We start from the raw sequence: 27,882 nt of genomic DNA on the forward strand, positions 1-27,882 counted from the left end.
AGTAAATTTAATACCTTTTTGCCACAATCTCTCCCAGTCATCCATCATAATGTTATGTCCGACATCTTTTGCCCAATCTATCATTGACGATTTAACCAGTTCATCTTTTGTATGCCACTCTAGCAAAAGATTATACATTTTGGAAAGGTTTTTAAAGTTCGATTCTATCAGTTCTGTTTCCAGTTTTGATTTTTCTACTTGAAAACCAATTTTTTTGTCCATTTTAAATGTTTCGTAAACCTGATAATAGTGCAGCCAGTCGGGGACCTGACTTTTTACTTGATCATAGCTTTTTAGCTTAAAGGAGTCCCCTTCCTGCTGCAATATGTCCATATATCTTAACCAGTTTGCAGACATATTCGGTCTCTTATATGCCTTGGCCTCCACTGGGGAGATCCATCTAGGAGTCTTTCTCTCAAACAAGTCTTTGTATCTAGTCCAAACCTGATATAGGGATTTTCTCACAATATGAGACTTAAAAGTTCTGTGGATTTTCGCCTTGTCATACCAAAGGTATGCATGCCAACCAAACATATTATCGTGTCCCTCCAAGTCCAACACATCAACGTTCTCTAGTTTAAACCAATCCTTTAACCAGCAAAAGGCCGCAGCTTCAAAATAAAGCCTTAAGTCCGGCAGGGCAAAGCCTCCTCTGTCTTTAGAGTCTGTTAAAATCTTAAATTTTATTCTTGGCTTTTTGCCCTGCCATATAAATTTCGATAGGTCCTTTTGCCATTTTTTAAAACAGTCTAATTTGTCCAAAATTGGTATGGCTTGGAATAAAAACAGCATCCTTGGTAGGACATTCATTTTGACCACTGCTATTCTTCCCATTAACGACAGTTTAAGTCTTGTCCAGATCTCCATATCTTTTTTTATCTCCGTCCACAGTTTTTCATAATTGTCCTTATACAGGTTCAAGTTCTTACTTGTGAGATTGATACCTAGATATTTTACAGATTTAACAAAATTGAGGCCTGTGGCTTCTTGAATTCTTTGGATCTGTTCTGCACTCATATTTTTACCTAAAACTTTGGTTTTCTGCTTATTTAGTTTAAAGCCAGATACAAGTCCAAATTGTTCGATTAATTCCAAGGCTCTGGGGACACTGCCTTCTGGTTCTTGCAGGGATAGCATCAGATCGTCCGCGAAGGCACGTAATTTGTATTCCTTCTCTCCCACTTTAATTCCTTTTGTCTGTTTATCTTTCCGAATCATATTCAGAAGGACTTCCAGGACCGTAATAAAGAGTAAAGGGGAGATAGGGCACCCTTGTCTTGTTCCTTTCTCTACTTCGATCTCCTCCGATATCACACTGTTTACAATAACTTTTGCTCTTTGTTCTGTGTAAATGGCCTTTATGCCATTTAAAAAATTTTCTCCAACTCCCATCTTTTCCAAATTCTTTTTCATAAATGTCCAGGATACTTTATCAAAAGCTTTCTCTGCATCAACAAACAATAGTGCTGCATCTGTGTTTATGTCTCTCTCCAGTTTTTCTAAAATGTCCACAATGATCCTCGTATTATTGCTTATTTGCCTTCCTGGCAAGAAACCTGCTTGGTCTCTATGTATATGATCTTTCAACACTCTTTTCAACCTTGTAGCCAAAACATTTGCAAAGATTTTATAATCCACATTCAAAAGGGATATTGGACGATAGTTTTTCATTAGAGTCTTGTCAGTATCTGGTTTTAAGATCAGTGTGATAAAGGCTTCTTTCCACGTCTCTGGTGCCCTATCTCCTTCTAGTATTCTATTGCAAATTTCTCTTAACGGCTGTGATAGCCAGTCTTTCAATGTCTTATAATATTTTGCTGTTAATCCATCCGGTCCTGGAGCCTTCCCCAATTGCATGTTGTTTATTGCATCTTCCGGTTAGGTGCCGAGTCAATGGCGGACGGGAGTCCGACGGCTCCGTCCTCCGTTAGGCGATAGGGAGCTCCGTGCCTGCGCCACGGGTCCCTTAAAGCCACGGGAAGAGCGTCCCGTGGACCGACAGCTTCGTGGGTCCCAGACGTGCTGTCTCCGCTCCCGATTTACCCTCGTAAGGGGGAGAATCGGGCGAGCGGAGCCCCAGCACGGGACTGAAGAAGCGGCTGCCTGCGGAGGATCAAAGCAGCGATCCCGCCAGACCTGAGCACCCGGCACTTCCTACATAGAAACTTCCAAAGAAACTCTGTAAGTCAAAATTTTGGATTATTTCACAAGTTTAAAGAGCACTGCTTGCAGAGGAAACTCTAAAAGGAAGCCTGTTCCCTTTGAACTGTTTGCGCGAGCTTGGTAGCGCTAAAGGATCAAAGCCGCGGCTAACGGAAAAGTTTTGCGAACTCTGCCAAACTTTTTAAAAGTGATTTAAAAGTTGTTTAAAGTTTGTTTAAAGTTCCAAAAACAGTTGATATGGCAAAAGAAGAAGCCCCTCACCCTCTGGATTAGGATTCCGGGTCAGTAGCGGGCTGGGTTATATTGTTGCCATTTTTTCTTTGTTGGTGTTCCAGTGTTACAGTGACTGTTTACCAGTGGAGATACTTTGACTCTTTTACAGCCAGATACAAGTTACTTTAAAGACTTGGTGGTTACACTGCAAGTGAGAAAACAGCTACTGGCTTGGGCTATTTAAAATAGACTCTTCTTGGCTTTAAGGAATTTACAATTCTGAAAAACCTGAACTCTTTGCCTAAAAGTTGGATTAATGGACTATTGTGGACTCCTGGCTCAGCAGCCTCTTTGTTCTCAGAAGGCTAGCTGCAGGCCACCTGGTGTTTATTTTTGGGACTGTTGGTCTTCTGCTGTGAATGTCTGAGATTGTTACTATAGCAACTGGAGTGACCTTGAGATTACAGTTACAGAGCCCACAAGGAATGGAACTTAGATCTAAAGGAACTGGCTCTGAAAAAAGGAAAGGCTCTGTTTCCTTAACTCTTCAGGAACAAATGGAGAAATTGGCTGCAAGCGTTGCAGAAATTGCAGAAGGCCTAAAAAGTGTCACCGAAGGGTTGAAGCAAACACAAGAATCGGTTAATGCTATTGGTGCATCAGTGAATACAACAGTTAACTCTGCAATAGAAAAGCTCCAAGTTGATATTAAGGCCGATATTAAAGCCTCCACCCAAACGCTAGAAAAATCGATTGGCCAAATTGAGGAAAACGTAAGAAAGAACAGAGACGAAATTAATAAAATTGGGCAGGAGGTGACCACGTTAAAAAAGGACTCGGAGGAAATTAAAGTGGTCAGAGAAAAAATAAAAAAGGTGGAGGAAAAATTGGACAATTTAGATTTGGAGCAGATCGAAAATATTGGAACACGACAGAGGACTGTGGAAGAGTCTCTTGCTTTTTTGCAACTACATCAGAGAGAAGGAAACCTAAGAATAAGGGGTCTTCCAGAATTGGAGGGGGAAGACCTGAAAGCCTATATTGTGAAACTATTCTCGACCTTTTGGGAGCTAGAAGAGGTAAACGTCTCAGCACGCATAGTGAAGGCCTTCAGATTTGGACCAAGAGGTTCCAGAGGAAAGAAAAGCACCAAAACAGTCAGTGACTGTTTGATTGTGCTACACGATAGGCACGACAGAGACTACTTTCTGGATTTACACTATAGAAACAACCTGGTGGTACAGCAGAATAAAGTAATTTTTTACAAGGATATCCCCAGATTCTTTTTAGATAAAAGAGCTCCCTATAACGACCTGGTGACGGAGCTAAGAAGAAGAAAAATCTCCTTCAGTTGGGAATTTCCAGAAGGCCTGGCATTTACGTTTGAAGGGAAAAAGATAAGAATAAGGTCCTTGGCGGATAAGCAAAAGTTTTTGGACAAGCATCTGGAACATTTCAAAGGAACTCCATTGGATCCAGCACAGTTCTACAAGTTCCCAGAAGTATTTCCACCACCGCCGGGACCACCAGGACCAAGCCAAGATCCAGAACAAGATAAGAAAGGACAGGCAACTGGAGGAGAGGAATAAACAAAGAAATGGCGCTCAAGTTAATGACTTGGAACGTTCGGGGATTAAATCAGAGACCAAAGAGACGCAGAGTGTTTTACAGCATAGAAAAGAAGAATTTGGATATAATATGTCTACAGGAAACCCACATAGTTCGGCGTCACAGAAGATTGTTACAGAACAAAAAATTAGGCCAAGAATTCATATCATCGGATAAGGTCAAGAAGAGAGGAGTAGTGATTTATGCAAAGGAGAAATATAGCCCAAGACAGCTATTTAAAGATGAAGAAGGGAGATACATCGCAATTGAAATTAATGTACAAGGCGAAAATTTTTTAATCCTGGGACTCTATGCACCAAATGATGGAAAGTCGATTTTTTACAAAAAAATCCATGACTTGCTGTTGGATTATTTGGACTATAAGGTAGTTTGCCTTGGAGACTTTAACGGGGCAGTTTCCACATTAATGGACAGATCTCAAAGAACAAAATTAACAAATGATGGGAAACTCCCAAAGACATTTTTTGAAATGGTGGACAATTTGAACTTGGTAGATTCTTGGAGATTAAAAAATCCCACAGAAACAGAGGCAACGTATTTCAGCGAATCTTAGCAGTCATGGTCGAGGATAGATTATATCTGGATCTCGAATGAATTGGCTCCAAAATTACAAAAAGCAGAAATCGGTCCTAAAACGCTTTCAGACCACAATCCGGTACAGGCAAACCTAAAAATGATTTCCAAGGATTCTTTTAGGTGGAGAATGGATGATGCATTGATGAGAGATACCAAGCTAGTAGAAAGAGCGGCGAAAAAGATGAAAGAATATTTTCAAATCAATTGGAACTCAGATGTGGAGAAAAGGATTGCTTGGGATGCAAGTAAGGCGGTAATGAGAGGATTCCTCATTAGTGAAAAGGCAAAAAAGAAGAAACAACAAAGTGTAGAGATGGAGAGACTGTTGAAATTAATCAAAGAAAAGGAAAAAGAACTAAGAGGACATCCCAGATGTGTTAAAATTCAAAAAGAAATCAAATACTTGCAATCCCAATACGCTAATATCATGAATCAAGACATCGAATGGAAAGTGAAAATGATGAAACAAAGAACATTTGAATCTGCAAATAAATGTGGAAAACTACTAGCTTGGCAATTAAAGAAAAGACAAAAGGCAAATGTCATCAGTAAATTGGTAGTAAATGGAAAAAATGTAGAGAAACCGGAGGAAATCAGATGGTGTTTCCAGAGATTCTATAAACAACTGTACAAGGAGGAGAAGACAGATGAAGCAGAGATAGACCGATTCCTGGAGAAAAATGGATTGCAAAAGGTCCCAGAGGAAAAACTAATAACTCTCAACCACCCAATAACGACACAAGAAATAGAAGAGGCTCTCCTAATTTAGGGCTGCTGCCTGTAATACAGCAGGATTAGGCTGCTTCCTTCAGCTGCAGGACCCCTAACTCTCTGCCCCCTCTCTTCCTTTCCAGGATCCACTTCTCACTCCATGCGCTACTACTTCACAGGCGTGTCTGAGCCTGGCCAGGGGCTGCCCCAGTTCATTTCTGTGGGGTACGTGGATGATCAGCTGTTCATTCAGTATGACAGTGACACCAAGGAGAAGCTGCCTCGCGTCCCCTGGATAAGGAAGGCAGAAAAGGAGGATCCTCAGTACTGGCACACGGAGACTCAGCACATGCAGTATGCTGAGCTGGTGTACAAGGGGGATCTGCAGACTCTGCAGAATCGCTACAACCAGAGTGGAGGTGAGTGGAAGGCAGGAGAAGCACAGAGTCCCCCCCCCATATCCTTCGCTCCAGGGGCCAGAATTGCAGGGAGGGGCCTGCACATCCTGCCAAGGAAATGTCTCCCCTGCCTGCCCTTCCTTCCATGCTAGGCTCAGCTTAGGCCTTCTGAGGTGGAAATCTGTCTAGTTCATTTTCCTCTGGGAGGGGAAGAGAAGGGTGGGAATCCTGAGGCTGAGACAAGCAAGCCTTGAGTTCTGGTCCTGCTGAAGGAGAAGCCAGCTGCCCAGACAGAGGTGCTGATTGGCTGACCCTTCTGACCATCACCAAGCCCCTCCCACTCCCTGGTACAGTGTGGAAAGAGAAGCCTGTTTAAGGAACACAAATGGACTGGGTTTTGGGGATCAGAGTGGCAAATACATGGTTAAAAGAATAGGCATGGTGGGCAGCTGAGGTGGAGGGGGAGACAAGAGCCCCCAAGGTCTTCCTGCAGCCTGAGGAAGGGAGTCCCCAGAAGATCTACACTGGCAATTATTAGCCTGGGGCTGCCATGTTTTACTGTCCTGTGTCTCAAAGGAGCATTAGGCCAGAACAGGATCAGGGCCCATTAATATCAGAAATAATGTGTTGCCTAAGTACTTTGGGTTGTGTTATTTCCAGAGTTTCACTCTATCTGATTTTAGTTGGAAAACTTATGGCCAGTAACCTGGGAGGGAAGGAGCCCCACTGAACTCCATAGGACTTGCTTCTGAGTAAACCTGCATAAGATCCCACATCTCCAGCATTTATTATCCATCTGTACTTACTTTATTGTCTAGCAATCTTAGGGATGTGTAACAGGACCCTTTAGAAAGGTCTCTCACCCCCTTTGTCCAGTTCTGGCGATTTCTGCCCCACTCCTCCCCCACCCCCTGCCCCATCCAGCCTTGGAACCATTTAAACTCAGGAGAAGCTGGTGGACCTCTGGCCAAAGCCTCTTGGCACACATTGTTGTTTTTTAAACTTCCTTCTGAAATGAGTCAAAAGATGTTAGGGTCATTCCATGTCAGTTCAACACGGTCCTGCCACCCACCGTCTTGGATTTTGATGAAACTTGGTGTATACCCAGAGGGACAAGATCTAGAGGAGCAGAGCTGTGGGGACAGACTGAACTTCCTGCAAGGGATGCTCCTCTTGGACAGGAAGGGAAACCAACCCACCCCTCCTCCACCTCCAGGGAGTTGGGGGAATCCACTAGGAATTGGGGGGGGGGAGGTTGGGGGGGAGAAAGTGTGAGGCGATGAGAGGAGGGCCATTAAAGGGGGACTTTAGAGTCTCAGGATTGTAGTGTTTGCCTCAATGAATGTGTTATGCAGATGAGTCTTCAAAAAGATAAAATGCCGGTTAATTTTTCATGCACACGAAAGCTCATACCAAGAACAAACTTAGTTGGTCTCTAAGGTGCTACTGGAAGGAATGTTTTTATTTTTTTATTTTGTTTTGACTATGGCAGACCAACACGGCTACCTACCTGTAACTGCTGCTTCTTCCCTGAGTCTGAGGCAAATAAATCCTTTTCCCTGGACGCTTTGGCTGATGGGGGGAGGGGCTGCTCTGAACCCCCTTGACCTCCTGTGTCTCTTTTTGTCTTTCTAGGGATCCACACCATTCAGATGTTATTTGGCTGTGAGTGGAGCCCAGGCAGGAGCAATGGAGGGCTTTGGCAGTACGCCTACGATGGGAGGGACTTCATCGCCTTCGACAAGCAGACCCTCACCTGGACGGCAGCCGATATGGGGGCCCAAGTGACCAAGAGGAAGTGGGATGCTGACTTGGCCTGGAACAAGTACTGGAAAGCCTACCTGGAGGAGACTTGCATTGAGTGGCTGCAGAGATACCTGGACTATGGGAAGGAGACTCTGCAAAGGACAGGTGAGGGATGGGGCAGTGGGGTGGGGAGGGGGGCTCAATGGGGCAGTTTCCCTGCTTGCTCCCCTCCCCTTTACAGTCATCCTTTCTGGACCAAAAAGCAAACACTTTTCCTTGTGGTGGTGGCAGAAAGAAGTTTGGGGCTCTGGGAGAAGAATAAGGGATGGCAAAAGACAACTGGGGGAGGGGGCACAAAGAAACAGGAGGGGAAAGGCCAGTAAAGCAAAATTAGTTTTAAATGGAAGTAAAAAAAGAAAAAAAGGAAGTGGACAGATTTGAGGGGGGATACAAAAAACCTCTTGGCTTTGCTATGTACGTATGGGGAAAGTCTTTAAAACTACAGAAATTAAACCTTTAAAAAAAAGAGAAAGAAAATGTGTGGGGAGCCCATAAAATATGTCTTGGATGCAGTTCCCAAACTAAGACTGTAGGTTAGCCACTCACGGCCTAGAAGCAGAAAACCTGCACATAGTGAGAGAATGTGGGAATTCCCTCTTCTACCTTTTTATATTTTTTTATTTGTGAGGAATACTACTTTTTTACATTCAGAAGTGTCATCTTCCCTAACCCCGTGCCTTGAAATGGTAGAGTCCACTCTTCTGCCTTCAGGAATCTGGCAAAGGGGCCAATCACACGGTCAGGTGTTTTTACTACTAGCTGTCTTCCTGTCTCTTTATTAGCTTTGCTAAAATGAAAATTAATAAAAAATGTAATAATAATAATAATAATAATAATAATAATAATAATAATAATAATAATAAGTATTTAAGTATTTAAGTATTTGTACCCCGCCCCTCTGTCTGGGTTTCCCCTGCCACTCTGGGCGGCTACCTTTTTGAGGAATGACACATACGTATTAGCCGTGCTTATTTCTTGAGGTTGAGGATTTCACCCCAAAAGCCACAATGAAGTGTTTTCAAGGGTGACAAAGTGCAAATGAGGCTGCAAATCATCCTCTTTCAGATGGAGGTTCTGCTGAGGACAAGTGAAGGTGGGTGAGGTGGGGAGGTCTTGCTTTGGGCTTCTGTGGGGAAATGAACTTACTTCCTCCTCCCCCCAGCAGAGTCACATCCCCTCCGAGACGGAGTTAACCAGTGCAGGCACTGCAAAGCGGGTGGGAGCGTGGAACAGCCCCTTCAGACAACAGCTACCCAGGGAGCCAGGAAGGGGGAGGGATGCATTCTTGAATATTAACCCAAGTTTTTAAACAAGGGTTACATTCTGAGGATCGTGCCTAAAGCCAAAATCGTGTATAGTCAAAACACATTGGATTCTAAGGCGATTGGGTTTGACAAAGTCCTTCTTCCCCGGACGCTCGCCCCCTTCCCACCCTGTTTTTGGTTTTTACAATATTTTTTGCGAAGTGTGTTAAGCTGTATTTGTACAAGTTAAAGGTGCATAAGTTGCTAGCTTACTGGGCCTCCTAGTCTGCCATTTCCACTCCAGGGGAGGCTGCCATGGAGAAAGGAAGTGGGCCCTTTCAAATCCCACCTGGTGAAATTTGCCCCTCTGCCTGTTGATTTAAGCCAGGATAAATCAGGATCTGGATCTGGACTCAAGACTGTCTGTCATGAGCACCCTCACTTCCTCAGAGGTTGAATAAAGCGCTGGCTATGTTAACTTGAAACAGTTCTTCTTTATTTTTCTACAAGCTACAATATATACATAACTATACAGCTTGTGTGGCTAAGTTTTCTTCCACACATCTTATCTACAGAACGAACCCTGTCTAACACACACAGTGAAGGTCACATTCTGTCTGACACAGAGAAGTTAATTAAGAGATCAAAGACTCAGTTCCCTCCCCCTTCTCTCAGACCACAAGTCACACGATTCTCACAAAGGGAGGGGGTGAAATACTAACATACTCCCCCATTTCATCCCGAGGTTTGGGAGAATCTAACATAACTGTAACTGTTTAACATATATACCAAGTTGTTCCTTGTTCACAGCCTTAGTCAACACATCAGCAGGAATTTCCTTCCCTGGTACATATGAAACCTTCACAACATTTTTCTGAATACATTCTCTGGCGCGTTGTAATTTTATCTGCAAATGCTTTGTTCTTTGCTTGCAACCTTCAGAATGTATCAGTGCTATGCAAGATTTACTGTCCTGGTATACATTAACTGGACAAGTAACTTTCAGTCTAATGTCTTGGCATAGCTGCAGTAACCACTCAATGTCCATAAGTGAGTGAGTTAATGCATTGAGCTCTGCTTCGCATGAACTCAAGCTTACAGTCGCTTGCTTTTTACATGCCCAATCAAAAACACATTGGTTGTACATATAACAGATACCTGAAGTGCTTTTTCCATCAACTGCGTCACTTCCAAAACTGGCATCCGTGTAAATTTCTAGACCACCTGACTTCTGGCTAGAAAGACGCAAGCGATAGTGCATAGTACCTTTAAGGTAATTTACAATGCGTTTGAGCGCCTTAAAGTCTTGCACTGTGGGATTGTTTGAATATCTGCTGAGCAGATTTACACTAATGGCAATATCAGGCCTGGTACATCTAGCTATGAAACTTAGCTTGCCCAATATGCTCCGAAACAATGTAACATCAGGAAACATTGTAGCAGTTGTGTCATGTTGGTACCCTGTGACCATGGGAGTGTCCACTGCATTTGACTCAGTGAGTCTCAATTTCTGGACCAAATCATTAATTTTGCATGTCTGATGTAACAGAACATCACCTTTGTCATTCCTTTCAACTTCTAATGACAAGTAATTAGTCACATCTCCCAGATCTTTCATATCAAAATGTTTCTGCAACTTTGTGAGTGTGTCTTTGTAAATATTTACATTTTTCCAAAAGAATAAGAGATCGTCAACATAAAAGATGCAATACAACTTCTGTTGCTTGTGCTCCTTTACAAAAACACAGGAATCGGCCTTTCCTTGTTCAAAACCTAAGGAAAACAGTATTTCAGTAAGTTTGGTATACCAACAGCGAGAACTCTGCTTGAGGCCATACAAAGACTTTTTTAACTTGCACACCATTCCTTTCTTTACTTGTGCACCATCTGGTGGTTGCATATAAATGTTTTCATCTAGAACACCGTATAAAAATGCGGTATTCACATCGTGGTGTGAAATTGTCATGCCTTCCTCAGCAGCAAGTTTCATCAACAGTCTGACACTTTCAAACCTAACTGTTGGTGAATATGTCTCGTGGTAGTCTTGATCAGGAATTTGAGAAAAACCACGAGCTACTAGTCTAGCTTTGTGTCTGACCACTTTACCATGTTTGTCAGTTTTGGCTTTGAAAATCCACTTGCTATCTACCAATTTCATGCCTGGTTCTTGTGGAACCAATTCCCACGTTTCATTTTGCTTGAGGGAATTCAATTCAGATTTCATGGCATTAAGCCAAGGTTCTGCGTCTTTGGCTGACATGTTTTGAACCTCTTTGTAACTGGTTGGTTCAAACACAGAATCTGAATTACTGGCAGTAACAGCAGTTTTGGCAAACTCAACGGAAAAACGCTTTGGTGGTTTTCCCTTGGTGGTTCTTTCGGACCTTCTTACAGTCTCCTGATCATCTGGATCCACTTCCTCTTTAGGGGAATGAGGATCTATTGTGAACAAAGGTTGCTCATCTGCACCAGCCTCTGGCTCATCTTTAACTGAGGCTTGGGCACTGTGAAGGTCTGTATCTGGATCAGACTCTCCACCATCACTAGAATCAGCATCATCAGATTCAACCTTTTTCTTTTCTGGTTTTGGTTTTACATTTCCACCATCAGACAGTGGGTAACATTGGAAAATACCAACTGTGTCCCATTTAGGATTGCAGTCTATGCTCCTGGTCAACCTTATTGCTTTTGTGTCTGTCATCAGAACACGATAAGAACCTTTCTCATATCCTAGAAAGATACCATGTTGACCACACTTACTCAATTTGTCATTTTTCACAGTGTGTACCCAGACTTCTGAACCAAAAATTTTCAAATGTTTTACAAATGGTTTCTTCTGAAACAGCATCTCATACGGAGTACTCTTAATACTTGAGTGAAATCTCCTGTTATAGACATAAGTGAAGCAAGACAGAGCTTCCCCCCAAAAAAGGTTAGAGAGGCCTGAATCATGCAACAGAGTTCTTATCCCTTGTTGCAACGTTTGGTTCATTCTCTCACACAGGCCATTTTGCCATGGTGACCTGGGTGTGGCGGTCAAGTGTTCAATTCCCTGTTCAGAGAGGAAACTTTCAAATTCTTCTGAACAAAACTCACCACCTCGGTCAGTAAAAAAACAGCGTACATGTTCATTGTGCACATTCTTAAGCCATGCACAGAATTGCTGAAATCTCTGAAAAGCCTCTGATTTCTTTTGCAACACATAAACCCAGACATATCTGGAAAATGAATCAATCAGAACTAGAAAATACCGTGAATTTCCTCTAGAGGGCGCTAGAGGTCCCACCAAATCAGCATGAATTACTTCATAAGGTTTTGTAACCTCCCTTCCTGATTCTACACCTTTGGAAGCCTGTTTGATTTTGTTCTCTGCACAAGAGATACATTTCATGTGGTAAGGACACTTCTTAACCTTCATACCATCAACCAAATCTTGCATTTTTGTTAAAGCCTGAAAATGAAGATGGCCAAACAAGCGATGATAATCATGAATACAATGGTTATGCAACTTCTCATTCTTATCAATTGATATGTTGCAGTGGGCCTGTTTAGTTTTCTTAGCTGTACCAGCTGTTGCACCTGTAACAAAAGGCAATACATATAAACCATTAACACATTTGGCATAAAGAATGAGTTTGTTGTCTCTAATAATGTCACATCGGGACTTTGTGAACACCAGCTTGAGACCTTGAGAAGTAAGCTGAGAAACACTCAACAAATTGTCCTGCAAATGAGGTGCATACATAACATTCTTAACTGTTGCATTAAGATTCTGCAGAGAAATCGTTCCCTGGCCAGGAGACTTTATCTCTGACCCATCGGCCTGTTGAATTCGGCCTTCTTGTCTCTGCAAATTAATGAAAATGCTTTTATCATTAGAAACATGGCGCGTGGCCCCAGAATCGACAACAAAGACAGAGTATGCGTCCTTATCAGTACAACGAGAGATCAAAGCCTTTTGTGCAGCTGGCCCTTGAGGTCTGCGTCGTCCTCCACCACCTTTGAAGTTGCCCTTCTTCTTTGAAGCTTTCTTGCAATTACTCCGATAATGACCTAGCTCTCCGCAGCCATGGCAACGTACTGATTTCAGTGCCTTTGCAGTAGTTTCACTTTCTCCCGCTGAAGGCTTAGAAACATTTTCAGCAGCTTTGCCCCAGCTTTCTTTAACAGTCTGTCTGCGGTCAAACTCATTTAAGAGCACGCCAGATACATGATCCGGTGTTAAACGATCATTAGGCAATGCTGATAACTGAGAAGCAATAGCATCATATGACTCATCCAGGCTATTAATCATTAGCATGGAGAAAACAGCATCTCTTTGGATGAGGTCTTGTCTAAGACGTTGTAATTGGGACAGATGGCTGGGCAAATCGCCATCTTTCTGCAACTCCAGTCTACACAATTTCTTGAAAAAAAGAATACTGCTCCCTGCTCCCTGCCTAAGATGCAAATTACGAAGTTTGTCCCAAACAGCTCTTGCCGTTTCAGCATCTTCTAAACTAACCAACAGGGTATCACAAACGCCCAGAACAATAGTCCCTCTGGCTCTTTGATCAGCTTCATGCCAGGCATCCCAATCATCGTCATCTTGCTGTGGGGGATCATCCTCAATGGTATGGAAAAGCCTTTCCCTTTGTAAAAGCGCTTTCATTCTAACTTGCCAGGTAGGGTAAGTCTCTGGCGTAAGAGGAGGAAAAGAGAGAGATATCTGGCCAAACTGTGCAGAAGACATGCTTGCGTTTTTAACTGTAGCAAACACCACTTCTTCATGCAGCAAAATAAGCCTTAACTCCCTTTAACTTCACTCCCCCAAACTGAGCGCAATTAACAAGAATCTGGAAAAGCGTCTCTGCTATCTGTTCTGGCAGCTAAACAGCATACCATTGTAAATCAATTCTGTAGCTTGAAAACAGCTCCGAAATGAAGCAGCCGAACTGTCTCACCAAACACAGCAGCAGCAGGATTCAGCAGCCTTCATCTGCAGAGGAACGAAAACCAGCCGCTCTGCAACACAGGAGGAACGCCAACCAGCCGCTTGCCACCATAGGAGGAACGAAACCATCCGCCTCTGCTACCATATGTTGATTTAAGCCAGGATAAATCAGGATCTGGATCTGGACTCAAGACTGTCTGTCATGAGCACCCTCACTTCCTCAGAGGTTGAATAAAGCGCTGGCTATGTTAACTTGAAACAGTTCTTCTTTATTTTTCTACAAGCTACAATATATACATAACTATACAGCTTGTGTGGCTAAGTTTTCTTCCACACATCTTATCTACAGAACGAACCCTGTCTAACACACACAGTGAAGGTCACATTCTGTCTGACACAGAGAAGTTAATTAAGAGATCAAAGACTCAGTTCCCTCCCCCTTCTCTCAGACCACAAGTCACACGATTCTCACAAAGGGAGGGGGTGAAATACTAACACTGCCTAGAGGCAGCTCCATGGGACAATCTTGGAACCATAGGTTGTCATATTTGAAAAGTGTTAGAGCTTTGCAAGATGATAAATTAATTTAATTTGTACCCAGTCCTCCCTCCCAAAGGAGTCTGCTTTGGCAAACAAAGGATAAAACATCTAAAAACAGTTCCACCATAGTCAAAACAAAATCAAAAATTCTTTCCAGTAGCACCTTAGAGACCAACTGAGTTTGTTCTTGGTATGAGCTTTCGTGTGCATGCACACTTCTTCAGATAGACACCGACTGGGGAAGATGCCAAGCGAGGTTGAGGAATCCCATTTATCTGCACATGTGAGGAGATTCTGACTCTCTGGGAAGCAGGACGAGGTTGTCCCTTGGGTTTCTGCTCTTAAAAAATACAGGAGTCACCCAGGCTCCCATTGTGGATGTCTATCTTTTAACTCCAGTGCTTCAATTTTTGCAGAGGCTCCGGAGGTGAAGGTGACCAGGAAGGCAGGCTATGACAACCTGGAGACCCTCGTTTGCCAGGTCCACGGCTTCTACCCCAAGGAGATTGATGCCAACTGGATGAAGGATGGGGAGGTCTGGTATGAGGGCACCTCCCGAGGACTGGTCGCCCCCAACTCGGACGGGACCTACTATGTCCTGCTCAGTGTCAAGATCGACCCCGAGGAGAGGGACCGCTTCCGGTGCCGCGTGGAGCATGACAGCCTGGAGAAGCCTCTGGACGTGGCCTGGGAGAAGGAGCCAGGTGAGAGACAGACAGCAGGGAGGGGAAGGGGTGGGCTCTGGGAGGGGGATTTTCACCCAACTCCTCCCTTCAGCAACAGCACAGCTCAGATGGGGAACCCCCAAGTTAGATCCTGCGTATGTCTTTGAAGGCAGTAACTGGAATCTGGAGATTTCGACAGAGATGCAGCCTTTTCCAGCAAGTGTCTCACTGGCCTTGAACTCAAATTGGATGTCGTAGATAAAAACTGGCTGTCACTTTTTTGCCTTTAAGCCCAAGTAGTTGTGATGTCACATAACGTGGGCAGATATTTTACTTCTTCAAAATCAAATGTGTCAGCACAGTGTGTGGAGTAAAACTTTATTTTGGCACCCATCTGTGGAAAGAGACCCCCCCCCCTTTCCTATTTCAGCTCTGTATGTACTCGTGGGCACCTTGGGAGGAGATGAGGGTTGTTTGGGGGCCATTTTGGGTTATCTGCCCTGCCTGGGACCCCCTTGCATTTCACAAGCTCTGGTGTTAGGGTTGCCATATTTTGAATTGCAAAAAAGAGGACACATTTGCCGACTTCTCCTTTTAACTACTGATCGCTATGACGACTCATTTCAAATACCCCAACTATATGTAGGCTATAGAAGCTGTGATACATTTCTAGTAGCAATATTCTTAACTTTCAACAACAAAATAATAATATTCAGTTATCTATTTATTTATGTATTTATTTGCTTTATTAGTTATCCTTTATATTTGCTGTATTTATTGTAACTATGATCTTCAACGGTTTGGCTAAAGAGAAAAGGGAAAAACAATTATCCCTAACACTTCCGTTAAAATTGCTACAGGCGCCCGAGAGGGTTAAAGAAAGGGGCTGCTTGCCACACCTCTGGTTATTTGCGGCACCATGACCGGGTTTACAGACGCGGAAGGGGTGTTAAGATGGCTGCCACCCACACTTCCAGTTGTTCTCAATGCAACGACAATGACCCAAGGCCACCCACACTTCCAGTTGTTTTCAATGCAACAGCAATGACCCAAGGCTTCCTTTACTATTTACTGGTGCCAAAGAGGTGTAGAAAATGGTCACCACACTCACTTCCCGTTATTTGTGGCGTGATAACAAGCAACCTGAGGGGAATCAACTATGTGGCTGTGACAAGGATTATGGAAGCAGCCCTTGAGCCAGACACACAGGCAGGGCAGAGGGGACCAGGGCTCTTGTCTCGTGCTCACTCACCAGCACTGTGGACTTCAACTCCATAGATTCCACCCAAACAAAAAAAACCTGGTCATTTTGCCTCATTAAGTCTGAAACAGGAAGGTGTGTCCAGGAAAAAGTGGACGTATGGCAACCCTATACAAGATGCTTTTTTCTAAGGGTCTGTGCCTTCCCTGAAGGCCTGTAATGCTGGGCTCTGGGGGGGGTCCTCAGAGGGGAGGGTCATGACAGATGAAGCGCCTGAGTAGGAGGAGTGTATGATGAAACAGATGTGCCTATCAACTGTCTTCCTTAAATAAATTGGTTATTTTGAAGACCTCTAAGGCTGGACTCTGGTGGAAAAGAACTCCCCTGTATCGGGGCCACCACAGAGAGGACCTTGGCCTGTTAGGAGAGAGAATGAGGGCCTGCTTTGCACACGTAAGATCCTCCTGGGCTCATAGCTCAGCACCTCCACTCAAATCTCCTGCTTGAGGCCTTTGGGGAGCTGCTGCCGCCAGTCTGAATAAAAATGTCTCTTGTCCCCTTTTAGTCAGCCTGGGGCTCATTGTGGGAGCCACTTTGGGTGTCCTGACTGCCATCGCTCTGGTTTCTCTGATCATCTTCTTCATTCGCTGTAAGTAAACTCTCCCCCCCCCCCCACCTCACTGGGCAAGTTTGAGGATTAGGGGCCTTCTTGGAGTGAAATAATAATCTGAAAAGGAATGAGTGAAGGCACTGGATAACGTTTCCTCCCAGTCTCTTGGAATTTATCCACTGCCTCGTTTCCCTATGTTGATTTTTTTATTTAATTTTCTCATTTTTTTCAACTTCTTTGTAACTTGAGTTCCTTGAAAAGCTCACCTTCAGGACTCACCTTCCTAGGAGGTGTTTGGAAGAGACAGGAGGAGCATCTGCAGGGAAAGTTTCAGCATCTAAGAGCCAGATTGTCGAAATGGGACTAGGTGGCCTCTGGTGGTCCCTTCCAGCTCTGACCTTCTGCTTTTGTCTCTACAGGGAAACGGAGGGAGGATTTAGCCTACAACGCAGCCTCAAGTGAGTGACTCCTCCCCTCTCTCTGTCTGACATATTTCCCTCCACTATGGAGCAGTAACAGGTTACAAACAGACAAAAATTCACATGGTGGTGGCCTAGTCCTTAAGCACAAGACCCTGATGGAAAGCTTAAGCCTGTCTGCTCAGCCTGTCTGTGGGCAGCAAGGGGTCCTTCATGGCCAGGAAAAGGCTGCAGAGAGACTGTCGGCTGAGGGAGGGGCTTCAGCCAGCAGCAGGAGGAAGAGCCGAGGGTGTGAGGAGAGAGGGATCTCTGGTTGTTTAATTTACTAGAACCTGAAGCTAAAGATTTGCTTGGTTGGCTCAAGTCTGAGGGTGTCAGGAACCCTTCCCTCCAGATTCGGCACTACTCTCCCCCCACCTTCTGCCTTTCTGCCCCCTTTCTGCCCAGATCTCACCCACCCCCGCTCTAGTCCCCCCTGCCTCCATGCCAGGCTGTGCCCATCTCTTTGCCCTCCAGCACCTGCTTCTCCCTCCAGTGCTGTCCTTGAGCCCCCTTGCCTCTGGGCTGCCTGTCCCTGAACATCCCCAGATTGAGACTGATTTGGGATGGGGTTGGAAGGAGGGAGGAGAAGGGCTGTGGGGTGGGATCTCCCTCCTCGGGATCCTGACTGCTGTGTTTCCTCCCTTTTGCAGCAAGTGACCAGGGGCCCGACAGCTCCGCCACAGGTAAGTGGGGATGCAGGTGGGGGCAAAGTGGGGCTCTTGCAGAAGACTTTGTGGGGAACACCCCCAAATTCTGAAAAGCTGCTTCTTTCCTGTTACCCACCCTGGGGTTTCCAAGAGTGACATAATCTGGAGCAGGCATCCGCAACCTGTGGCCCTCCAGATGTTTTGGCCTATAACTCCCATGATCCTTAGCTAACGACCAGCAGTCAGGGATGATGGGAATTGTAGTCCAAAACATCTGGAGGGCCGAAGGTTGGGGATGCCTGATCTGGAGTGTCCATTGAGCTGAAAATTGCTCTTGTGACTCATTCTGTCTGTCCATCTGAGCTCCATGGAGGATCCTTGCCATCTGCCAGATGGGTTCTACCCAGGATCTGAATGAGAAAGAGTCACATTTTGGGTTCTGGAAGGAATTTTTCCTTCCATTAGGACTCATTTGTGTCCTTCCGGTATTTCCCCAAAATGTGCAGCTTGGCTCATTTTCTTGAGCTGCCCTCTGCAGGCATTTGGTCTGCAGGCTCATTTTGGTGGTGCTCCTAGCACAGTGATGGTGAACCTTTTAGAGACTGAGTGCCCAAACTGCAACCCAAAACCCACTTAATTATCGCAAAGTGCCAACACTGCTATTTAACCTATATATCTCATTTTTTTCTGTGTGTTTCAAAGGTAGGTAGACATGTCAGTCTAATGCAGTTGAAATATAAAAAAAATCCCAAAAACTTGTCCAGTAGCACCTTAGAGACCAACAATTTTTTTGGGGGGGGTATAAGCTTTCGTGCGCATGCACACTTCTTCAGATACAATAAATAATCATTCATAAAAGTTATTGCATTACATTCTTCATTAAATTATCTTTCCATTGATATATAATTTTATGGTATAACTCAGTGCTTTGCTTCTTAAAAATGTTTAGGGGTACTCCTCTCATTTTGACCCAAGAAAATCACCACCGGTGGAAAATAAATACAGTTCAAATCAGGAAAAATAGTGAAATTCTTCTCCCGTTAAATTCACAAGACGTTTAGGGGTATGCTTACCCCTGTGTCCCCACAGAAAAAAAGCACTGGCATTACTCCAAAACAAAGTGGTGTTATGAGCCATCAAACTTTGGAAATACATTTTTTTCCAGAAGGTTCCAAAATTTTGGTCTCTAGTATACAATGGAGGGCTGTACTAAGAGCCACCCTCTCCCAGTTTTTCATATGAGATAATATGATTGTGTGCACACATACAAATAAAAATAAATAAATAAATAAATAAATAAATAAATCCAGCCAGGTGGGGTAATAATAATAATTAATATATTATTATTATTATTATTATTAGCCATTTCTTTGGCTGCTGTTTGATCTCAGCCTCCACAGAATGAATTTTTCTGTTGGCTTCGCAGGAAAGCTCAGCGAACATGTAAACCCAGCAGCCCCTTCTTAGGTTGCCGTCTTCATATGCTTACTGATCTGGGAGCTAAGCCCTGCTGAACTCAAGACAGCTTACTCCCGAGTAGGAAAAACAGACTGGCAGGAGGCCCTGGCGCATGAAAAGTCAATGCCTGCTGGGCCCCTCACTCGCCAGGCCCTGGTGCCACAGACTTTGGACGCTGCACACAAGCCCTCCTCTCCTCCACCCCCGGCATGGAAGTGTACTTGCCATAGGTTCGCCACCACTGTCCTAGCATATCTTGGGTCTGATTTGACATGATGAGGCATGGTGCCTTTCCTTGTGAGGCTGGACTAGATGGCCTTTGTGTTCCTACTAGCTCTGTAATGCTGATACCCCACACCATGATGGTGGCTTAACTTTGAAACACTCCTGTTCTTTATTTCTGCAGTTTCATACCAGCCCAGTGTGTGAGATGAGACCAGAAGGAGCCTGCCCAAGTTTGGCTGTGAATTGCAGAGGCTCACAGCTCCTGCTGCCCTTTAAAGATGTTTCTGATGTTCCTTAATCCTGGCTCTCACCCATTCATTCTGACTCCAGCTGTAACTTGAATTTGCGGATAATTATGTTTTTCTGATGGACTTGTGCTTTGCAGGTGATTTTCAGAAATGTGTTTGTATTAATCAGAAATGTGTGAGATACACGCAACTAAAAGCTTTAAAAGGGGATGAGGAGATTGAGCAGTGATTTTGAGGGTTTCTCTTGGTTCTTTGTTGCTGTGTTTCCCTCTACAATCCCTTCCCCAATCTTGTGTCCCTCGCTTGCCATCCAAATTGAAGGAAAGTCAACATTAGAGAACTGCTTTAGGTGTATTATGCGTGAAATAGGCTAAATTGTTAGTGCCGACCTGCCTCCTGGGCCGCCCAGCCTTTGGCTAAGCGGATGCTATGTCATGGAATGTATAAAAGCAGTCTAACTGCTCTGGCTGAGTGTTTTCCAACCCACCTTCTGTGTGAGGAAGTGAAGAAACTGGCAGGGAGGGATGGTTGGCAGGGAGGAAGGATACTTAGATGCTCAGGAGTTGAAGCTGAAAGAGAGAAGGAACTGAGAGTCTGAAACAAGAGAGGCTGTCAGAATTGGATCTGATTCTAATTGGAACCTTGCAAGTCTGTCTCCGAAGATGGACAGACATTGGCCATTGATCCCGTAGAAGCCAAGGAGGGCATCATCTACAGTTACGACATCTGGATATGGACTGGTATTGTCTGTGTTGACCAAGAGCCGTGCTCCAGTCCCCCTGCAGATGAAGCTCCTGGGAGGGATGTCCACCACCAGTCCTCCTGGGTCACCCCCTCCATCCCCAGAACCTCTGACGAGATTCAGAGAGGTCCAGAGGTGACTTCTGCTGGAGTCTTTTCAAACATCCTCAGGCAGAGCCAGAGAATGAGGAGCTCCAGCGGGCATTCAGACCCTCCCATGGGCAGTGGTAGCTACTGACGCAGGTTTCTCCAGACCCTCTTTCTCACCAGATACCTTGCAAGGCTCCACTTCTCCAGCCTGGTTCATGCAGCTCCAGGTCCCATGAGTTGAGTAACAGGCTGGAGGGGGAGGAAGAAGCAGTTGAAGGGGAAAACAGAGAAAACGGGGAACAGAGAGGAGGTAAGACAGGCTAAGGAGATGGGGCGTTGCAACTCTCCTTCAGGGGATGAGAGGGACTGATCCTGCAGACAGCCAAGGAGGAAGGCAGCAAGGAGAAGAGGCAGGTCAGGAGCTCCATGGCCGCAATTTGATCTGAAATAAGAAGCCCCATCTTTTTGGCTGCAGTTCATGAGACTTGGTGCCTGCTCCCCACAGCCTTCTAGGAAGGGTGACCCACTGGGAGTCAGGCCACATGAACTCTTCAGAGTAAACTGGTTCTGTTGCCTTCAATTTGTCTAATTTTTATCTCGCCCATTCTTGCTTTTCCACCTGTGGCCCTTGAGGAACATCCTTCGCCTCTCTGCGCTTCCCACCCTATGATTCCCACCATCTCCCTTCCCTTCTCATAGGCTGGTATTCCTTAAGGAGACTCTTTTCCTAGAAATAAGAATGCAATAACTCTCTTAGACCTGCAGGGGCCGCAGGACTCTTCTTGCCTAACCCAACGGATTTGCTGCACTTTGCTTTGAAGACACTGGATGTAATTATTATTACTCCTTTTGTAATATCCGTTTGACTGAAATAAATAAAGGTGTTTCCCCCCCCCTTCTTTGGTGGTTCTTTCCTTCTTACCACAAGAGTTCCAGAGATTTTGAAGTTCCTGAGAATATTCAGAGTTTGTAGCCTCTGGCAGGGAGGTTCCAATATTTGTTCTTCCAGTGCGAAGTGGCTGAAGAACCAAGTATCCAAAGCGAGATAGGAGACATAATCTGTGGTTTTGCAGGGGTGGGATTAAGTTACATGAGGCCGCCATATTTCTGAAGCCAAGAGGGTCTGAAGTCTGGTCAGTGCCTGGATGGGGGACGACCTGGATGCTGCCTTTGGTTCCAGGACGAAAGAAAGGAGGGTTGGGATTATAATAAAATAAATATGTAGATATCTGAGCTGGGGCAGGATGTGGTGGGACGAAGGCAGGATTTCCCCCAGAAGCCCACAATCCCAGGAGGAAGTTCTCCCACTGAAATTAATTCGTCTTGCCTTTTTGTCCCACTCTTCCTCCCAAAAGAGCTTAGGGCAGCAAACATCACAATGTTAAAACAATACCATTTAAAAGATTTAAATTTAGAATCAGCTAATTTGAAACCACCTAAAATCACTTTAAAACAGTTGGAATACCCTAGTGGCATGTGGTTCATGGACTAGTGGGACTAGCCTGAGACCTCTGGGTATAGGGCTGTTTATAAAATGTAATAATAATAATAATAATAATAATAATAATAATAATAATAATAATAATAATAATAATAATAATAGCCTAGTTCCCTTATTGTCCTTGGCAGGACCTTTCCATTTACCTGCTTGGCCAGTGTCTCCAGGCTCTGTGTATGTGTGTGCATATGTCGTGTCTCTCTCTCTCTCTCTCTCTCTCTCTCTTTCTCTTTCTCTTTCTCTTTCTCTCTCTGATTACCTCCATGAAGGTTGCAAAACTGCACAGCTCTGCAGAGCAATACACACATTTGAGCAGGAAGTGGCTGTTTGAAGCAGAACTGTAGCCCCTTCTTCATTTTTTTTTTAAGGAAGAGGACTCAGAAAGCCTGACGTGCCTGTGGGATGGGGGTGGAATACAGGATCCCTGCAACCTTCATATCTCACTTCCTCCTTTCCTTCAGCCTCTATGTTTGTCTCTCTGTGTGTTTTCAAAGTGTGGTGTTATAATAAAAATAAGCCCACAGCCCCAATCTGTCAGAACCTGAAGCATCAGCAGCAACATGCAACAACAACACAATCATAGAAAGGGAGATGATGAAGAATGGAGGGGGTGTTAAAAATGTTTTTTTAAAAGGGGGGGGGAGATCCACCTGCCCACCTGGGGCTGTCTTTTTCAAAAAACAAAGCAAAGCCAAACTTCTCTTTTTGCAAACTGCTAGGAACTGGCAAATCAGAAAAAATACAAAACCGTGTATATCACTGGAAGAATTGCATAAATATGAAACTAAACTGACAATATAATGCAAAGGGCATTTATAAATATTTCATCAGACGCAAACCTATATATGCTTTAAATCATCAAAGTGCTAGTACAAAGTGCAAAAATACAAAGTGCCATATAATGTTCAATATAATGATGAAGATGGTATAACAAATGTCTATCAGACGCGTAGGTCCATCCTCACAATGTTGGGGAAGGTTATTCAGAATCCCTCCAACATGTGGGTGTGTTCTCCCGACGGAACTGGCAAATCGGCTGTCTGGGGAATGGACTTCTTGGGAGGTTGTGGACTCTCCTTCATTGAAAGTTTTTAGGCATCTGCCAGGGATGCTTGAGTGGAGATTCCTGCCTTGCAGGCGGTTTGATTGATTCCCCTAGGAAAAAATTCTCAGCATGCCACTGGGATACCCACACGAGAGAGCTAAAAATCTATCGGCTCTAAAGAAAGCAAACTTCACACCAGTATTCCTACAGGTATGACAGAATCTTGAACCTTGGAAAGACCTACGTTTATCAAGATCAGGACGCATGGCTGCGGTAAAGATGGCTATCCTGCCAAAATGTTTGTTTCCTCTTTCAAGTTATGCCAATCATGATTACAGCCAAACAATTTAAAATTTGTCAGTGCTCAATAAACAAGTCTATTCATGAAGCGGAAAAAAAGCACGACTAGGCTCCAGAATTATATATGGAAGTGTCCAAAATGGCGGGCTTGGAATCCCACATCTCCAAACTCATTACAACGCCTTCCAACGGAAGAAGAGTTTGGATTTGATATCCCGCTTTATCACTACCCGAAGGAGTCTCAAAGCGGCTCACATTCTCCTTTCCCTTCCGCCCCCACAACAAACACTCTTTGAGGTGAGTGGGGCTGAGAGACTTCAGAGAAGTGTGACTAGCCCAAGGTCACCCAGCAGCTGCATGTGGAGGAGCGGAGACGCGAACCCGGTTCCCCAGATTGCGAGTCTACCACTCTTAACCACTACACCACACTGGCAGCATTTGATATTACTGATCCACAGGCAAAAAGGAAAACCATGGGTAGATACAGAAATTGCAGATCCTTTATATAGAACATATCTCTTGTTACTCCTCACTTACTAAAAACCATACTATTGCAAACCCTTTTCTCTGCACCACACTAAATGTGTGGAAAGCAAAGTTTGAAAAACTGGCTCCCCCAAGATCTCCCTTTATCCCTCTTCGGTTTCACCCATCATTTAAAGAAGCAGGGCGATGCTTAGATTGGAATGGTTGGGAACAGGTGGGCCTTTTTAGATTAAAAGGTTTCTATGCAAACCCCTAGCATGAGCGACTAGCATGAGTTTGGCCAAACTGCGGGAGGCAGTGAAGGATAGGTGTGCCTGGTCCATGGGGTCACGAAGAGTCGGACACGACTGAACAACAACAACAACAACAACAACAACATGCAAACCCCTACAGAAAGAACAATTCATAGCTGCCGTAAAGGTAAAGGTAAAGGGACCCCTGACCGTTAGGTCCAGTTGCAAACGACTGGGGTTGCAGCGATCATCTCTCTTTACTGGCCGAGGGAGCCGGCGTACAGCTTCCGGGTCATGTGGCCAGCATGACAAAGCCGCTTCTGGCGAACCAGAGCAGCACACGGAAACACCGTTTACCTTCCCGCCGGAGCGGTCCCTATTTATCTACTTGCACTGTGACGAGCTTTCGAACTGCTACGTTGGCAGAAGCAGGGACTGAGCAACAGGAGCTCACCCCATCACGGGGATTCAAACCGCCGACCTTCCAATCGGCAAGCCCTAGGCTCTGTGGTTTAGACCACAGCGCCACCCTCGTCATAGCAAACTTTAAATGACCATGGTACCACTTTAACCAGCTGTGAGGATTCCTGTCAAACCCAGACATTTCCATTCCAGTAAACAGGAAACAAACAGCAGTAGAGCACATATTTGTTAACTTCTCTCCACTGTCTAAGGGCCGGGCTTCCTCGATTTTTGAAGCTCCAATAACACTAGAATATGGCAATCTATTGTACACAAAAATGTTGCAGGAAATGGACATAGATGTGCAAATACCAAATGAAAAATGGATGGCTTTGTGGTCTGGGAGAATGTTGAAATCAGTTTCTGCAAAAAAAATAAAATAAGGGAAGCCTCATTAAAACTTCTGCATTGGTGGCATTATACACCGGTGAGGTTATCCCAAATATGTAAGGAAGTCAATCCCTATTGTCGGAGGGGATGGGCAGTCAAAGGTACCTATTTCCATATGTGGTGGTGTTACATCATCTTTTTTTTTAATAAAGAATTTATTGGTATTTAAAAAGAATACAGACAAAAAAGAGAAAAAATACATACAAAATACAAAATACAAAACAACAAAAAAGCAAACATACAAAACATAAAACACTTATAAAACAATAACACCCCTATTTAATTTCTTTAATCTTGTTTACAATCTTACTTGCGGGGGACTTCCTCACATTCTCTCTTCTGCGTTCATTTCAAATATACTGTAGTAACTTTGTAACTATTTTAACTCTACTTTTATAACTAATCTTAATCCTTATCTAACATCTTATAACTATCACCTTATTCTTAACAGAAATACAAAAAATGCCGAAATCACAATTAAACTTCTTATGTCCTATTTTAAACTAACATTTTAATGCTATTGCCTATAATGTCCACTGATTTCAATTTCAAATATCTAGCTTTTCATGTTGTTTCAAATATTCTTTGAATTTCTTCCAATCTTCTTTCACCTTCTCCTCCCTCTGGTCATGGAGTTTGGTGTTACATCATCAAACCCTTCTGGAATGCTGCCTTCAAATAAATACAGGTGAAACTCGAAAAATTAGAATACCGTGGAAAAGTCCATTTATGTAAGCAATTGTTTTCATTAGCTACTGGAGTTTAATATATGAGATAGACTCATGACATGCAAAGTGAGATATGTCAAGCATTTGTTTGTTATAATTGTGATGATTATGGCGTACAGCTGATGGAAACCCCAAAGTTGAAATTGTTAATTTGGGGTTCTCATCAGCTTGTATGCCATAATCATCACAATTATAACAAACAAAGGCTTGACATGTCATGAGTCTATCTCGTATATTAGTTTCACCTTTTAAGTTGAATTACTGAAAGAAATGAACCTTTCCATGATATTCTGATTTTTTCGAGTTTCTCCTGTAAGCTTGATATACAAGAAAACAATTGAAATGTCCCCTGCACTGGCGCTACTTGGGCTTAGGTTCCCGTCTGCTTGTGGTTATCCTAAAGATGACCTCTTGGCATTTCTATTGGCTGCTGCTCATATGCCGGTAACAGGTGGCTGAACCTAGATTTTTGGTATAACAGAGTATGGTCCATAGCATTGGCTGAGAAACTAACATGCCAGGCGAGAGCAGCACAATTCATATTCCTTTTATGACAAATGGCAAATGTTTCATGTTCATGTTCAGTCGTTCAGTCGTGTCCGACTCTTCGTGACCCCATGGACCAGAGCACGCCAGGCACGCCTATCCTTCACTGCCTCTCGCAGTTTGGCCAAACTCATGCCAGTCGCTTCGAGAACACTGTCCAACCATCTCATCCTCTGTCGTCCCCTTCTCCTTGTGCCCTCCATCTTTCCCAACATCAGGGTCTTTTCCAGGGAGTCTTCTCTTCTCATGAGGTGGCCAAAGTACTGGAGCCTCAGCTTCAGGATCTGTCCTCCTAGTGAGCACTCAGGGCTGATTTCCTTGAGAATGGATAGGTTTGATCTTCTTCCATGGGACTCTCAAGAGTCTCCTCCAGCACCATAATTCAAAAGCATCAATTCTTCGGCGATCAGCCTTCTTTATGGTCCAGCAAATGTTTATTGAATACATAAATTGTTCAGACTGTGGCAGGAATCCACCCAGAACTCTTGGGGAAATATGGCGTGATCTCTTAGAGCAGGGGTGGCCAGCTCCCAAGAAACTGCGATCTATTCACAGAGTTAAAAACTGGCAGTGATCTACCCCCTTTTGGGGGGTTCAGGTCAAAGTTGTTGAGCTTTTAGGAAGGAGGAAGGCCCATTTTTAGGGGTTCAGGTAAAAGAAGTTGAGCTTGTTTGACGGAGGAGGAAAGCCCTGCTTTTTTGGGGTACAAGGCAAAAATGTTGAGTTTTTTTTAGGGAGCCAAAGTTGTTGAGCTTCTTTGGGGGGGAGCCAGTGATCTACCAGTGATCTACCACAAGACGTCCAGTGATCTACTGGCTACCTGTTGGGCGTGCCTGTCTTAGAGTAATGAAATGAAACTTCAACGCATGGCATGATAAAAGTCTGCAATTTTATCAGGACAAGTTTACTGTTGTAATAATTGTTTTCCACCCCAAAATTTATCTTCTGTACCATGTAAATAAGTAAAAACAGTATTAAAAACAACAACATAAAAAGCTTCCTGGATCCAGTCAATGTCCCAGATTGTTGATCTCAGATTGGTGAGTGAGATGAGACCAGAAGGAGCCTGGTCACATTTCTCTGTGAAGTATGGAGACTTGGCTCCTGCTCTCTTTTAGCCCTGTTTATCAAGCTTGTTGATCCTAGCTCTCCCTCAGCCATTCTGATTCATATAATCATATAACTGAAGAGTTGCAAGGGACCCCGAGGGTCATCTAGTCCAACCCCCTTTCAGTGCAGGAATCTCAGCAGTAACTTGCATTTGAGGGGAAGTTACTTTTCTGCAGGGTTTTGGCTAATTTTACTTTTCAGCTGATTTTCAGGAACATGTTTGTATTCATCAGAAATGTGCCAAATACACACAACTAGAGGCTATTTCCCTTTAGAAGGGGGAGATGATATTGAGCGTGATTTGCAGTGATTTTTGATGGCATCTATTGTTAATTTGTCCCTCCCTCCACTGGGAGGGTGGCCCTGTGGGTTAAACCACAGAGCCTGGGGTTTGCGAATCGGAAGGTCGGCGGTTCGAATCCCCTCGACGGGGTGAGCTCCCGCTTCTCGGTCCCTGCTCCTGCCCACCTAGCAGTTCGAAAGCACCTCAAAGTGCAAGTAGATAAATAGGTACCACTCCGGCGG

General features: G+C 44.2%; 1 protein-coding gene and 1 long non-coding RNA gene across 2 annotated transcripts in view; both read left to right on the forward strand.

The window, feature by feature from the left end:
- LOC117042535 (DLA class I histocompatibility antigen, A9/A9 alpha chain-like) overlaps positions 1–16,736 on the forward strand; it is a 67,746-nt gene extending 51,010 nt beyond the window's left edge. The window contains exons 10-13 of the mRNA XM_033142077.1: positions 4,838–4,856; positions 7,326–7,601; positions 14,630–14,917; positions 16,645–16,736. Of these exons, the coding sequence (XP_032997968.1) occupies positions 4,838–4,856; positions 7,326–7,601; positions 14,630–14,917; positions 16,645–16,736 (675 nt within the window). The remainder of the gene's footprint in view (positions 1–4,837; positions 4,857–7,325; positions 7,602–14,629; positions 14,918–16,644) is intronic.
- Positions 16,737–17,111: 375 nt separating this feature from the next.
- LOC117042857 lies at positions 17,112–20,012 on the forward strand. The gene is made up of 2 exons (XR_004426086.1): positions 17,112–17,147; positions 19,662–20,012. It is a non-coding gene; the product is annotated as an uncharacterized LOC117042857 (long non-coding RNA).
- Positions 20,013–27,882: the final 7,870 nt, after the last annotated feature.

Source organism: Lacerta agilis, chromosome 2 (genome assembly GCF_009819535.1).
Source record: "Lacerta agilis isolate rLacAgi1 chromosome 2, rLacAgi1.pri, whole genome shotgun sequence".
Classification (NCBI taxonomy): domain Eukaryota; kingdom Metazoa; phylum Chordata; class Lepidosauria; order Squamata; family Lacertidae; genus Lacerta; species Lacerta agilis.